We start from the raw sequence: 14,359 nt of genomic DNA, 5'->3' as shown, positions 1-14,359 counted from the left end.
GCCTTCGATTTGCCTATAAAACTGCAATTACGTTATTTGCCGAAATCGAATACCAGAGAATTGTTGCAGATCTGGCTTTGGCAATACCAATTTCCTCATCATCAATCAACGATCTGTTTATCGGCAGCGCGCATTTGATCATGTAACATAAGCTCTATAATTTCTTTAATTCTCTTTCGTTTCCGAATCTCTACGCCTCTCTTTGTGATTAACAAATTAAAGTTACAGCTGTTGTTTACATGATTGAAGGAGTGCTGGGTTTTTGGGTTTATTGATATCTGGTTCTAATTTGTGGCCGTCTTCGTTCCAGTTTTGCAGATGATGAACAATGGGAAAGAGGGGCAACACCCTCCATCTCCGTCCGCTGCTTTTCATGATCATTGCAAGATGGAGCAAAAGGAATGTTTGGATAATTGCGCAATTCTTTACTCTTTCGTGTCAAATGATCTCCACAAGTTCTCAATCTTGCATCAAGTGTTTGGGGCGTGCAACGTAGTGAAATTGATTCAAGTAAGCTCCAACAATATTTCGTAGCGGGTTTTCCCATTCTAAAATATTAAACGATCTTCACTTCCGATTTTCCTTTCCATCATGCTGAATCATTTTAACCCGTGATAGATATGGTATGCAAATTTTAGATCTTAAAAAAACTCAATAAAAAGCAACGATCATGAACATCAACCTGTTTAAAAAGATCCTGTCTAGAATCTGATTGATTTATGTTTTTATTATACTGTAGCTTTTTTTTATCCTAGAACTTAGAAGCCCTTCTTTTTTTTCTTTTAATCAAACCCTTTTTTGTCTCTTGCACTCATTGCTACGAAAGCATTTCGATATGGGTTTTCTAACGCAAATCTTCTCTGCTTCCAACTCCATTGTATAATCTGTTGCACTGTGGCAGGATCTCCCGCGGGACCAGGGAGTTGAAGCAATAAATAGTATGGTCTACGAAGCAAGTGCAAGAATACAAGATCCTGTATTCGGCGGTGCAGGCATAATACATCGTCTTCAACTCCAAATATCAGAGCTGGACTCGCAAATAACTGCAACAGAGGCAAAAATCCAGAAAATACGTTCCCAGCAGAAGCAACTTCTGGCGTCTATCCCAGGATTCCATAACGTGTTTAATCGCACAATCAGCACATCATTAAACGCCGCTGATGACGATGACGATGACGGGGACTAATTCAATCCACAATTTAAGGGATCGAGTAGAATGTAGTTTCGGAACATGAATACCAAAGTGATGAAAAAACTATGTTGTTTATTACTGTCTGTAACACCAAAAATATGGCATGTCCAAGGAAAATAATAAAATACAATATCTAGGTTACTCGGACGCTTTCAGCACCAAACTGATGGAGAAACGTTGTTATTTCTGTGTCTTTTCTTAACATAAATAAAACACCAAAATTATCTTATCTCGAAGTAAAATTAAAAATCCAACATCTATGAGATCTGGGTGTCACGATACATGCACCTAGGTTTATTATTAAGCATAAGGAGATCGATTGAAAGGTAAATATTTTCGTCATAAGGAGATCGATTAAAATAAAAATATAAAGAGTGAAATAAAAAACAATAGATTATGTAACAGTAGCACAAATTATAGATCCAAAATTATGAAGTGAATGAAGCAAACCCTTACCTGGAGTGTAAAGAAGTGAAGATCATATCAACCAGGAAAAAAAAGGGGAGGAAAGAGGATGAAAACCTCATTGAGGCATGTAAGGAAAGTATTTTCTTGAAAACTTTTGAAGGCAAGTCTAGGTTCATCGAGTTAAAAAAAATTAGAAAGAAAATTTATCATGGTCAAAACCTCATCAAGGAACTGTGGGAAACGCGCTCGTGAGGGAAAAGCACTCGGGAGAATTAGTAATGACACCAATTTCCTGAAGAAGAAAAAATAATAAAATATGTCCCTTCTTTTCAATGTTTGGAGTACCAAATATCATAACAATTGAACTAGAATGCCCACAAAAAATTATAAAAAAGAGGAATAATCCACAAACCATTCCAAGAATCCATGCTATCACAGATATGTATTCTGTAATGTTCGATACAAAATTCATACATTGTGCAACTTTCAAGCCCTCCATTATTGATATGCATCAACCACAGTAAAACCAATAGATTATGCAACTTTGAAGCCCTCCCATATTAATGTGCATCAACCACAGTACAACATCTTCACTAGTGCATATGTATATTCCACATCATGCTTTTGATAGTCGTAAATCTATATAGTTAATGCCATAACTCCAAGCAAGCATGCAATTGGGTTATTAGGTTATGTTAGTAAGAAACTACGTAGAATTAAAAAAACAAGAGCACGCTCCAAGATGGAAATTTTTGGAATTTATATACAAATTAAAATTTCATCAACACTATTGCTTAGAAATGGTTAGTATTACTGGATAAGAACATTCCAAAAAGTAAAAGAGAAAAAGAGCGCTGAAAACAGAACAATTTTATATGTACTTGACCATGTTTCCATCACATAATATGTATTAATTATTTTATATTACAACCTAATTAATCTCATGAGCACTCTAAGTCAACAATTGTCTAGCTTAGCTCTGAAACAATTCTAGTCTCATCTAAAATCATGTCATAGCATGGATATTAACTGCACACTTAGATTTCAATACAATTTTCAATTATTCTCCCAAAAAAACTAATCTCATGAGCACTCTAAGTCAACAATTTTCTAGCTGTAACTTTGAAACAATTCTAGTCTCATCCAAAATCATGTCATAGCATGGATCTTAAGCCCACACTTAGATTCAATAAAATTTTCAATTATTCTCCCAAAAAAAAGTAATGAAAGGTATTAAGATAGAGTTTTAAATTCTTATATGAATTTTTAGGTTGCCACTCACTTCTATTTTCATGGTTTCTCTAAAATTTCATATTTCCATGAGAAAATATCCTAAAAAATATTTGAAGAATAAATATATCTATTTAAAATGTCTTCAAGAAAAAATTATTAACCAAAACCTTAGAAAAAAACTTCACCATTACATCATCATACATAAATACGTATTCTGAAGATGTTACAACATAGTTACAACATTACTTCACCTCATCACTCGCGCTTTATTTATCACCTACATCAACCATTATTTACATTACACTCATTTCATAATTCATGGTTGTGTGAACATTTTATATTCATATTTTACACCATTCACTCCAGTCATAACATGTTCCAACGCACTCTATAAACTTGCATATGATCCAATAAGAAGCTACATGAAAATGGTTACAAAGGCTACTAGAAGAATATAAAGAAAAATCATTACACATGCTATCTTAAGAAGCTATAGAATTTTTGCTACATAAGAATCTACAGGAAGCTATATTAAGTTCTGTAAAAAAACTAAAGCACTCCATTTGGGAATATTATTTAAGAAAGAAAATAAAAAATATACAACAATAACCTACACATAAATCAACAAAATCATCCTCCATAACTCTAGTTCAAACATGACACCCTAATATCTCTTAGAGAGAATTGCTAATGCTACAATAGAATACTTTATTTTGAGATTACATTCCATAAGAATTTGTAGGATACTTTGTTGTAAGGTCACATTCCACTACAATTAGGAAGACATTTTACCAAACACTTTTCCTAGAATGAGAAATCAAAAGGCACACTCGAGCACTTACGATACATTAATTCTTTAACAACAATCACATGTATCAAATTGTACCTTCGTGACAAAGGTAAGACTTGAGTCTTAAGATGTGGGCTAGGCGGATATCTAAAGAATTACAGGGAAATAAATTCCATGTAGGTAAATATCATCTCAACCAAGATGCCACTAATGTTTCAAAATAAGCCATTCATTTGAATTCTCAAGGGAGAAGTCACCCAAGCATATAAGTTTAGGTTTAGAGAAAAAGGTGGCTTAAATTCACTTTGTTAATAAATTAAATCCTTGAGAAGAAAGCACTAAATTTATACCAACTTTAAGTTTAGGTTTAGAGAAAAAGGTGGCTTAAATTCACTTTGTTAATAAATTAAATCCTTGAAAAGAAAGCACTAAATTTATACCAAATTTATTGAGAAGAAAGCACTAAATTTATACCAAATTTATAGGAATGAATGGTAGAATCTCAAATTTCTCCACTAAATATTTGCATCCACATATGTAATCATTTGCATCCACATATGTATGACTACATAGCTACAAGGTTTATTGTTTTAAGAGGTTAGATGAGGGTTAAAACATGATGTATTTCTCTCTACCATTTTAAAAGGCAAATTATTAGAAATTTCATGTAGAACTCAACTCTTATAAATGTGATGTGTTGAAATTTGAAAAAGATGTTAGTCCTAACAAAGTGGGTATTGGAAACTTGAAAGCTTTTGTTATTTCCACTTTAAGAGATCATAATTTAGATATGAATATGGAATTGAAGCTATAGAAAATGGGGACACATCAATATAATATAACTAGGTTTCACATAAAGTTCATTACATTCAAAGTATTAGGGTTCTAAACATAGAACAAATCCAAAATAGTTGATGTTTGAAATGATGGCTAACACTTTTCATCACTATCTTTCGATTTAAATATATATTAAGTATTGTTAGAATAAAAAACAAGCAAAGTACAACACAGGTTATAGAGTACAATAACAACTTAAGTCCAAAACCTTTATGATAATCAATAAACAAACATATTTTTTATAAATAGAAAAGTAAATAATGGAAATCATGCATAATACTTAAATATTAATCATAAAAACCCCTAGCCAATAATTCGAACATTTTTAGAGTCACACCTCTAACTTTTTTCATCATATAAATTATTCATTTATGATATAATATATAGGTCTTTGTAACATACAAAAATCCAATCCATTCACATGGATTAGATTCCTTGAATGGAATTACATTGCAATTGGTGGAAAAAAATCAACTACTAAACATAAAAATATAGGTAAAAAACATACCAAAAGTCGCCCAAAATATTCTTTTTGGGAGATATACAGCCTTACCCAAAATATGATGCGATTCAACCAACTCCTCCTCTTATTCTTATATCAATGTATAGTACGTGGGGCTAGTCATATGAAGAATATATCACATAGCCAACATTCTCCCACTCGTCTTTTTCTTCACATACAAGGGATTGTAATATTACATGATCAATAACCAAGGGAAACATTGCCCATTGTTCATCTACACCAGAAAATATACTTAGTGATCACAAACTTTGTTAATGAATCTACATCATTCTTGAAAACTTTTGTTGAGAGGTCTCTTAGGCTCTTATAATAGTCACCATACTTTAGAAAGAAGATATTAAGTAATATATGCTTGCATATGTAATAAAGGGTAATTGCACATAAATAGTGAATTGTATGTCCTTCCCCATATATTCCCACTTCTCTTGAGTTGCATGTATGTTATTATTGTTCTTGTAATAATGTAGTCTCTTCTTGAATACATGTTAAAGCATGTCCTTGTCTTCAACAATGTATCCCATAAAGTGATACTAAACATCAGTATGTTTTTGCGTTTAAAGGATATTACCATTTATACAAACTTTAACAGGATGATACCTATTTCTAAATATCAAAATATAATATCATTGCATCTCAAGAATATAAGAAAATAAATGTTTAAAAATTCGATATTTCTCTACACATCTACAAGACAACAAGTTAACTTCAAGGGAAACCTCCATCCAAGCAAATTTTTTTCATGGAAGGCACCATAGAAGTGTTCCCCTATATTTTATTTCTATAGTACAATACAAAGGGATCCTATATTGTAAAATATTGCAAAACATATCAAAAGGAAAAACTTTCACTATAGAATGATAGAACAACCTATTTTAGCCACAAATCATTTTGATAAATAAACTTGAAACCGACAATAAGGAAAATACATACATACACACATACATGCATACATACATATGTTGGTATGTAAGTATAGTCATTAACCCCTACACCTTAGTTCAAATTATTAATCTATAAATCTCTTTTATCAACATGATTATTGATGAGTAACTTGGAGGTAAAAGCTTCATGTTAGGATCCATGTATATTAAAAGATCACAATGATAATATATGAAGAATGTTGCAAGGAATAAAGGAGAAAATGTAGAGGAAGAAGAAAATTATCACAACAATTGTTCACATTTTTTCATGTTTCTAGCAACTCTAATGATTTGATGGTTTGATTAGAACTCACTAATTCCTTTTAATTGTATTATAGAATATTTATATAGTGAATGGGACCTACACTTCTATCTCCCATAAAAACATCAAAATATATCAATATTAAGTGGTTCAAATAATTTAATTAGATAGTGCTGTAAGAATATTTCAAAAAATTCAATAAAAACTAAGTGGCCAATATTGTGGCTGGTCCTCACTCATGCCATATAATAAAATTTTGAAAAAAAATCAATATTTATCATACGTATTCCCTTGTATCGTATTAAAAAGGAATAAATAAATAAATAATATCATATTTTTTTAAGTGTTTGTCAATTGCAAAAGATTACTATAATAGTCAAGAAAATTAGGAAAACTAAAATGTAAATGCTTCAATAATATTTTTATCAATTTCAATATGTCTATAAAATGAAGAAAAACCAAAAACTAATATTAGATGAGGTAAAACCATAGTACACATTTTTTTAAGCAATACAAAAGTTTTAAAAACTTCCTCTCAAAGGATAGTAATGACTATCTCAAAACCATACATACTTTGATTCTCAAGATAACGATCAACAACATAATTTTTGAACTCTAAAATTACTAAAAACTTAATAAAAGAATACAAATTCATATTGAACATTAACATTTCTATAAGAGAGACCAAAACTCAAAAGGTCACAGAGAGAACATTCTAATCATGAGGATTGAGCAAGACCAGACAAATATCCCTGCTCGCTCTCTCTAATACACTTAGATTAAAAGTTTCGATAAAACTCATAGGATTATATAAGTAGAAAGATTATTATTGTTTCCACCGAGAATACTTAGAAGCTAAAATTAGTTCTTGACAACCGCTTTATTTTCTTTTTCGAAGAAACCATTTTTACATGGGGAGGGGAATAATCAAGTTTTGGGGGAAAAAGTTTGAGGAGTTCTTCATAAACACATTGCATTCATTATTCGAGGGAAGGAAATAATAAAATATCGGATTATGAACATGGTCATTCGAGCCTTCGAGAAGAATAATATGGTGTTGGAGTGCGTTGTGTTGGGGTATCGGACGATGAACATTGTCATTGGAGCCTCGAAGAAGAACAATATGGTGTTGGAGTGGGTCATGTTGGGGTATGTGATGTTTGCGGACACACTGACTTCTCTGTTGCTGACAGTTCGATCACCTAAGACACTCAAATAATCTATTGTCGCGGTTGTTTCATCTCCCCTACAGTTAGGCATCGTGCCCTTTGTTATTCTTCAACCGCCTTTTGTTAATCTTGAACCGTTGGATATGAGAAGCTTGGAGAAATTGTTCTCGCTTCTCTGTTACTGACAGTTCGATGAGCGAAGACACTCAAATCATCTCTTCTTGCATTTGTTTCATCTCCCCTACAGTCAGGCATCGTCCCCTTGGCTATTCTTCAATCGCCCTTTGTTATTCTTCAACCGTTGTATAGGATAAGATTGGAGAAATTTTTATGAAAGGATGTGTTAAATATATCTGACATTTCCGGAAAGATAAGTATATATTTTATTTACATTTTATTTTTTGAAAAGTAAAGATGCAATAGGAATATAAGTAAATGTGTAGATTTTATTACCCTCCTTTGTTATTCTTCAACCGCTGGATATGATAAGCTTGGATCAATTTTTATGAGAGTGTCTTCAAGATTCCATAGAAAGATAAGTATACATTTTATTCACTGAAAAGAAAATATGTAATATGAATATTCTTGCACATAAAACATGAGTAAATGTGTATATTTTATTACAAAGATTACATGTGAATCTTGTGTGTTAAAAACTAAGTAGATTTTTCATTTTCTTGGAATATAAGATAAGTGAAGATGCTTTGGAATTTGTGCTTACACAAAACTCACACTATTTTTCTTAGTAAAGAAAATATATTACTGCATGTAGATAAATATTGTTATTATATAACATTGCATATACATTTTATGTCACAAAAGATAGGATGCATTTTTTGTTTTTAGAAAGGGATTTCGTATTGTTGTATGAAATAATAACAAATCCAAGTTATTTTTTTGGAAGTGAATATAGATTAAAGAGGGTAATTTGTGAAATATTTTCATGGGTAGTGAAAAATAAAAAAGAAAAGTTAGTTAGAATTTTTTTTTGGAAAGTGGGATTTTCTTTTGAAATGTGTAGTTTTAATATACTTTATGTGTTTATATGATATAATTCTTTGTTCAAGAAAAATAAGTAACTATGACCTTTTGGTTAATTAGAATAAATAAATCTTGTGGTGTTCTTGAAAAGAACACACTGGTTTTGTGCTATAAAAATATTTCCCCGATGTTGGTAAATATTAGTTATATAATAAATCCAAAGGAAAAAATTCGCATGCATTCTCATCCTTTAGAGAGTTCTTTTGAGAGAAAAGAATACTTAGTTAGGAGGAAATATAATAACCTATGCATACATCAAATGCACAGAGATAATATAAGTCATAGGAATCTTCCTTGGAAAGAATATATTTTGTGAAAGATAAGTCAATGATGTTAATTCCCTTGCCATAGTTTGCAAAAGTTACATGTTTTGGTGGGCAAAAAGATAAATGATTTGTGTGTTGTATTCCTATAAATGATTTTCCTACAATCTAAAAGGAAAATATTCTTCCATAATTTAATACCCTTTTAGTTTTCACTAATGCAAGTATTTATATTTCATGGATATAATGACTTTCATAATTTTCAAAAATATTAAATTAAGACTATAAATTTGGAAAAATAGAAATACACCATAACAATTTGTTATGTAAAACTCTAATAATTTGTGTAGTAAGATTTCGTCATTTAGTTACTCAAATGTAATACTAACAAAATCATGACCATTATATTTTTTCATAAAAAATAATATATCATATTTATTAAAACTCAAAATTTAAGTATATAGATACAATTTCTATAAATAAAAGTTATATAGAGAGAGATAATTCATTTGCCTATATTTGATATTTGAACACCATCTTCAAATTCATTGTGTAAATTCCTCTAATCATCCTTCCAATTTTATTTATTCATGATTTTGTGAATTGACATTGCCACTAATAAGTCATGAGAGACCATAATTAGCTTGCCTCTACCCCTATCATTTAAGGCTACTTTGGCAACTTCCATATTTAAATGATGATTCCTCTACTCATCCAATAAAAATCCTACAACTAATGAATCCATTCCTAGTGCGTAGGATGTGTAGTAATTCCTATGTACAATACTAATTTGACTTGGATAGTTAAAAAATTAGGTTACTAGTGGTCATCACTATATTTTACTACTTAGTCAAATTGTTAAAGAATATACTTATAGAGTCCTTGGAAAAAAATTCGGAATTAATGTTGTATCTAAGTCTATTTCCTATATTACACAAAAATCTAATGAAAGGAACGATTGTGTATGACTTTTTGTAATACTAGATATATTAATTGCTTTTGTTTATTTATTATAAGATACTCTTATGGTTTAAAATGATATGTTTTTAATTCAATATTTAGTTAATTGAAATGATACGTTTTAAATTTAGTATTTAGTTAATTGAAATTATAGTTTTTTATTGTTTATATGGATTCAAAGCTTTATTAAACATTACATTACATGTTTGGCATGCAATCCTTACATCTTTTATGTGTAATTTAATTAATGAAATATTTTTGGGAGATTTATGTCATTTTTCTTTGGTTTTTTCTTTATTTACTTTCTTTATATGAGAAAGGGTGAAAATATTGGCCCATTGTCCAAATCCATTTAAAACTAAATTAATTACTTTAACCCCACACCATATGGAAAAGTATTCACCTTCGTCCACTAGTGTGGGTGATCAGCTTTTTGTCAATAAGATTGAAAGATGCACATTTAAAACTTCATTAAGGTAGAAGTGAGATAAAAAGAAAAACATTAAATGATGCACATCTCTACCCTTAACATAAGCATAAGAATGTAGGTCCTAGATATACACTCAACCAAGTAAAAATGATGATATACATTTTTGGAAAGGTGAGAAGTGAGTAAAATAAAAGTGTTTTTGACATGCACATTCATTTAACTGGTAAAAAATTCAATATTCTTAAATAACTAAAATAACAAAAAATTAATTATTCTTATAAAAAAAACTCTAAAAAATACTTAGCACCCTATTATTATAATGAATGTTCCATACATTTTCAAATAGTCTATCTAAATATTTTGACACAATTTTAAATCAATCTGTATTATTAAAATATTTCTTCAAAATTTGAAATCAATAACAAATACTCCCATATATAAACGTCTTTCACTCCTGAATAATAAATACATACCTAGCATAACAATTAAAATTTGAAAATCAATGACAAATAGATTCCTAGATCAGATTATAAGAAATTAATAAACATCTTTCATTCCGGAATGATAAGTGCCTACCTAACCTAACTTTTAAGCACACTGAATGTGTGTTCAATCATAAAATTTTCAACAAAACAGTCACTAAAATGATTCTGGTCGGCTGTTTTGAGAGATGGTAGGTCTTTCATAAAATATAATGTCTCACAAGATCGTTACCATAGCTGCCACTCCCTAATTTACCAGCTGCCACCCCTAAAAATTAGGGAGTATATATATGGTTATTAAGTTATTAATCAATGCTGCCAATGGTTATGAAGCTATTAATGAATAATCATTGTGGTGTACGTTTAAGCTCGTTTTATGTATGATGAAATCTGTATGAATATTACCTAGTCTTCTTCCGATCATAAAAATCTCAATATAAAATTGTGGTTGGAAACGATGTATCGTCAAGCTGTACGAAGATACAGGCTCTCTTGGCTCTAACATCAGGAGTCGTCACGTTCGTCCGAGCTTTTCTGGTACCGAACATTACCGCGTTCGAATTATTTAATTTATTATTATTTTTTTTTAATCTAAAAATTGTGGTGGAGCAGTTTACGAGTATATATAGTGTTTTAGACGTTTTTGATGGTGCTGAATCGATTTTCATTTTCAAAAACACGATTCAAACATTGCCTCTACAAGATTTTTTGAAATTTTTTTGCTTGGATTCTAGCCACTTTTGGCCATCCAGAATTAAAAAATATACATAAACATAGAACAAACACTGTAATTTAAAATATTATAAAACGCGTAATCTAACGAGGCGGAGGAGTTGCCCGAAAAGTTATAAAAATTCCGGTTATATTTGGAGAAAATCCAGCAAGGATTTTTGTAAATCAAAGTTATAGTTGTTAAACTTCAAAATTTTAGGTGTCCCAGACGTTTTTGATGGAGCTGAATCTATTTCCACCATCAAAAACACGATTCAAACACTGCCTCTACAAGATTTTTTGAATTTTTTTTGCCTGGATTCCAACCACTTTTGGCCGTCCGGGCAATTCCTCAGCCTCCTTAGACGAAGCCTATAGTTTTGTTTAGGATTGTATCACAAAAATTATGAGACCCAACTTTCTCACTTACTCATTGGACCATATCCATAAACTTAATTCAATTTATTTATTTATTTGGATAAAATAAAGTATTTTCAAATTATTTTATTCATATTTTATAATATTTTAAATTACAATATTTGTTGTATGTCTATGTATATTTTTTAATTAATTTTGTTTAAATCAGTTAGAAATCTATCTTAAAATTTAAAAACTTTGGTGAATCTTATTAATGCTTAATATACAAATTGTGAAGATATTTTCATTAAAATATTGAAATTTATAATAATTTTATATTGTACATATAAAATATTGAACCTCATGGTTAAACATTGGATCTTTCCCCCCCTTTTTTTTTTTTTAAGCTGAGGCGATATTCTATGTTTCCATTACTGAAAATAAAAGACATTACAGAAATACGCAGGTCTCAACCCGCCCTTAAGGGAAACCGGGTTTCTTGACCATCTGAAGTTTTTAAAAGCCATCCAAAAAAAGTATATTACCAGTCTATCTATCCACGCTAAATACCCGTCTATTCTTACTATATTCAAACTGTTTTTTCTCTGAGTCATTAACATCTAATATTCCAAAAAACAAATAGAAATATATAAAAACCTCCTTGCAGCGGCTCCAACTAATTCATTGTATCTTGCTTGGGCTCTTTCTCGGCCTTGACTCCCATTCCACTCGCTTTAAACATCTGCAAAATCTCGTCCATCTTTCTGTCTTGCATAAGTTGAGTAACCTGGATATTCTTCAATTCCTTTTTCAGAGTGGGGATTCCTTGAGCCAATTCAACCATTTCCATGGCCACCTGCTCCATTGCTTTGGCCAATAACCTCTTCATTCCCCAATAAACATGTAACGATTGTTTATACAAGGACATTCTTCCTCTCGTATGCCCCGGGTCAGGGAGGAACCGCTCCCAATCTTCCATTTCGGGATCTGAAATCTCCTGCATGGCTTCTTCCTCTAAATGGTCAATGATCCTTCTAATATTCGGGTTTGTATCATGACAATATGCTTCTTCTGCCTCCTGTAGTTTTTTCCTCATATCTTTCTTACCTCTTTTTCTGCCTCTGACCTCACTAGTTGTTCCCTCCTCGTATTCTGATCTTTCACCCCTACTCCCTCGTCCGCCTCGTCCTCCAGTCCCCCCTCTGCCTCTCTGGTTAATCCTTATTCATTTAAGAATTTATATTATAAGATGTTTTAATGGAGTTTACGACATAAATTTGGAAACTATTCTAATTTATAATTATTTTTTTTAATAATAATTTTATTTTTTAATTACAGTTTATATAATATATAATTTTTTTGTGTTTTTTAATTATTATTTACATTATTTTATTAATTTTAATTTTAAAAAGAAAAATAATTTATATATTAAAATTACAAGAATAAAAGTTAATTTTAATATAATTTTATAAATATTAAATTATCTTTATAATGTAATAAAGATGATGAAAGTTGAAATAAGGAGTCTTACTTCAAAAAAAACATTAATTACATTATTACTTTAAAAAAAACATTAATTACATTATTAATTAATTTTAGTTTTAATTTTTTTTTTAAATTCGTAAGCTGCACATTATTTCTGAGATAGAGATTTGCAAAAAGGTAAATTAAAAAAAAAAAACTCAAAAGCTAAGTTTTCTCTTAGTTAATCGATAGAAATTTACAATAATGTTATTTCTATAAACAAAACTAAATTATTAAAACTTTCGATAGAAATTTACAATAATGTTATTTCTATAAACAAAACTAAATTATTAAAACTTTAATCAAAACGAAGGATTCATATCCACACATTTTAAAATTTATATTTAATGATTATAATTTATTTAAAGAAAATTAATTAGAATTTATAAATATTTTAAAAATATATTATTAGACAGTTAGAAGTAATTTCATAAAAAATTATGATTTTTATTATTAAAATTAAAATTTATAAAAATAAATTATATATATGAAAATGAACATTTTTATTTTAATATTTATATGAATATTGTATTTTATATTAGTATATATATTTGGTAGTTTTAATTAAATAATTTGAATGACTTCAATTATATTTGGCTAAAATGTAGGGTCTTGAAGTTTTAAAATGATCCATGTTGAACGAGTCTTATTCAGAGCAAGCATACTTTTCGAAAATATGGAACGTGGAATGTTTGATCCTCGTGTCATATTCCAACCATGAATGTGGGACTCAAGACATAAATAACTAGGGCTTCCTAGAGATTAAACCACCTCCACCCTGAGGCTACCGCGATCCTGTCAAAACTAGTCAAGAGATCACTAAGCCTAAAACAAGCTTGGATGCCTCAAAATTTCTTCACCATTACCTTGAGGAATTTTCTTGTCTCCACCCACCTGTCGAGGGCTTCTCAAAGATTAAACAACATCCACCCTCAACCCTTGAGAACTTTTCGGAGACCACCTCACTCGGTTCCAAAATCTTCGAGAAATCCAAAGCTTAACCCAATAATAGAACCCCATCACACCATGATTATCGAGAAATGGAAAGCAAGGATGAAACTAATCCTCGAAAGCTTTTTATCATTCAAGTCCCTATTTTATTCAATTTCCTCTTATGAAAATTTTTTACCCTTCATCTCATTTTTCTCCTATTTTCCTTTATTTTCATAAATAAATTTCAATTAATACCTCTTTTCCTTTTTCAATGCCTTTGCCAATTTCCTTAGCCATAAATAAAATGAAAGTGACACCCACTAG

General features: G+C 30.1%; 1 protein-coding gene across 1 annotated transcript; it reads left to right on the top strand.

Moving 5' to 3' along the window:
• Window positions 1-325: 325 nt before the first annotated feature.
• On the top strand, window positions 326-1,186 carry LOC149154389 (LOB domain-containing protein 11-like). The gene is made up of 2 exons (XM_089440805.1): window positions 326-510; window positions 902-1,186. The coding sequence occupies exons 1-2, from the start codon at window positions 388-390 to the stop codon at window positions 1,184-1,186; spliced, it is 408 nt and encodes a 135-aa protein (XP_089296931.1). The 5' UTR covers window positions 326-387.
• Window positions 1,187-14,359: the final 13,173 nt, after the last annotated feature.

The sequence above is a fragment of the Pinus tabuliformis genome, chromosome 9 (assembly GCF_031772625.1).
Source record: "Pinus tabuliformis cultivar Carrire ecotype Pingquan chromosome 9, CPIR1, whole genome shotgun sequence".
NCBI lineage: Eukaryota > Viridiplantae > Streptophyta > Pinopsida > Pinales > Pinaceae > Pinus > Pinus tabuliformis.
Note: the sequence above shows the minus strand (reverse complement) of the source record. Positions and strands in the feature narration are given on the sequence as shown.

What these genes read in the sequence shown, in the direction of transcription:
- LOC149154389 (XM_089440805.1), top strand. Translation starts at nt 388, where the DNA reads ATGGAGCAAAAGGAATGTTTGGATAATTGCGCAATTCTTTACTCTTTC. An exon ending in ACGTAGTGAAATTGATTCAA is followed by an intron (nt 511 to 901) that starts GTAAGCTCCAAC and finishes GCACTGTGGCAG; the next exon opens with GATCTCCCGCGGGACCAGGG.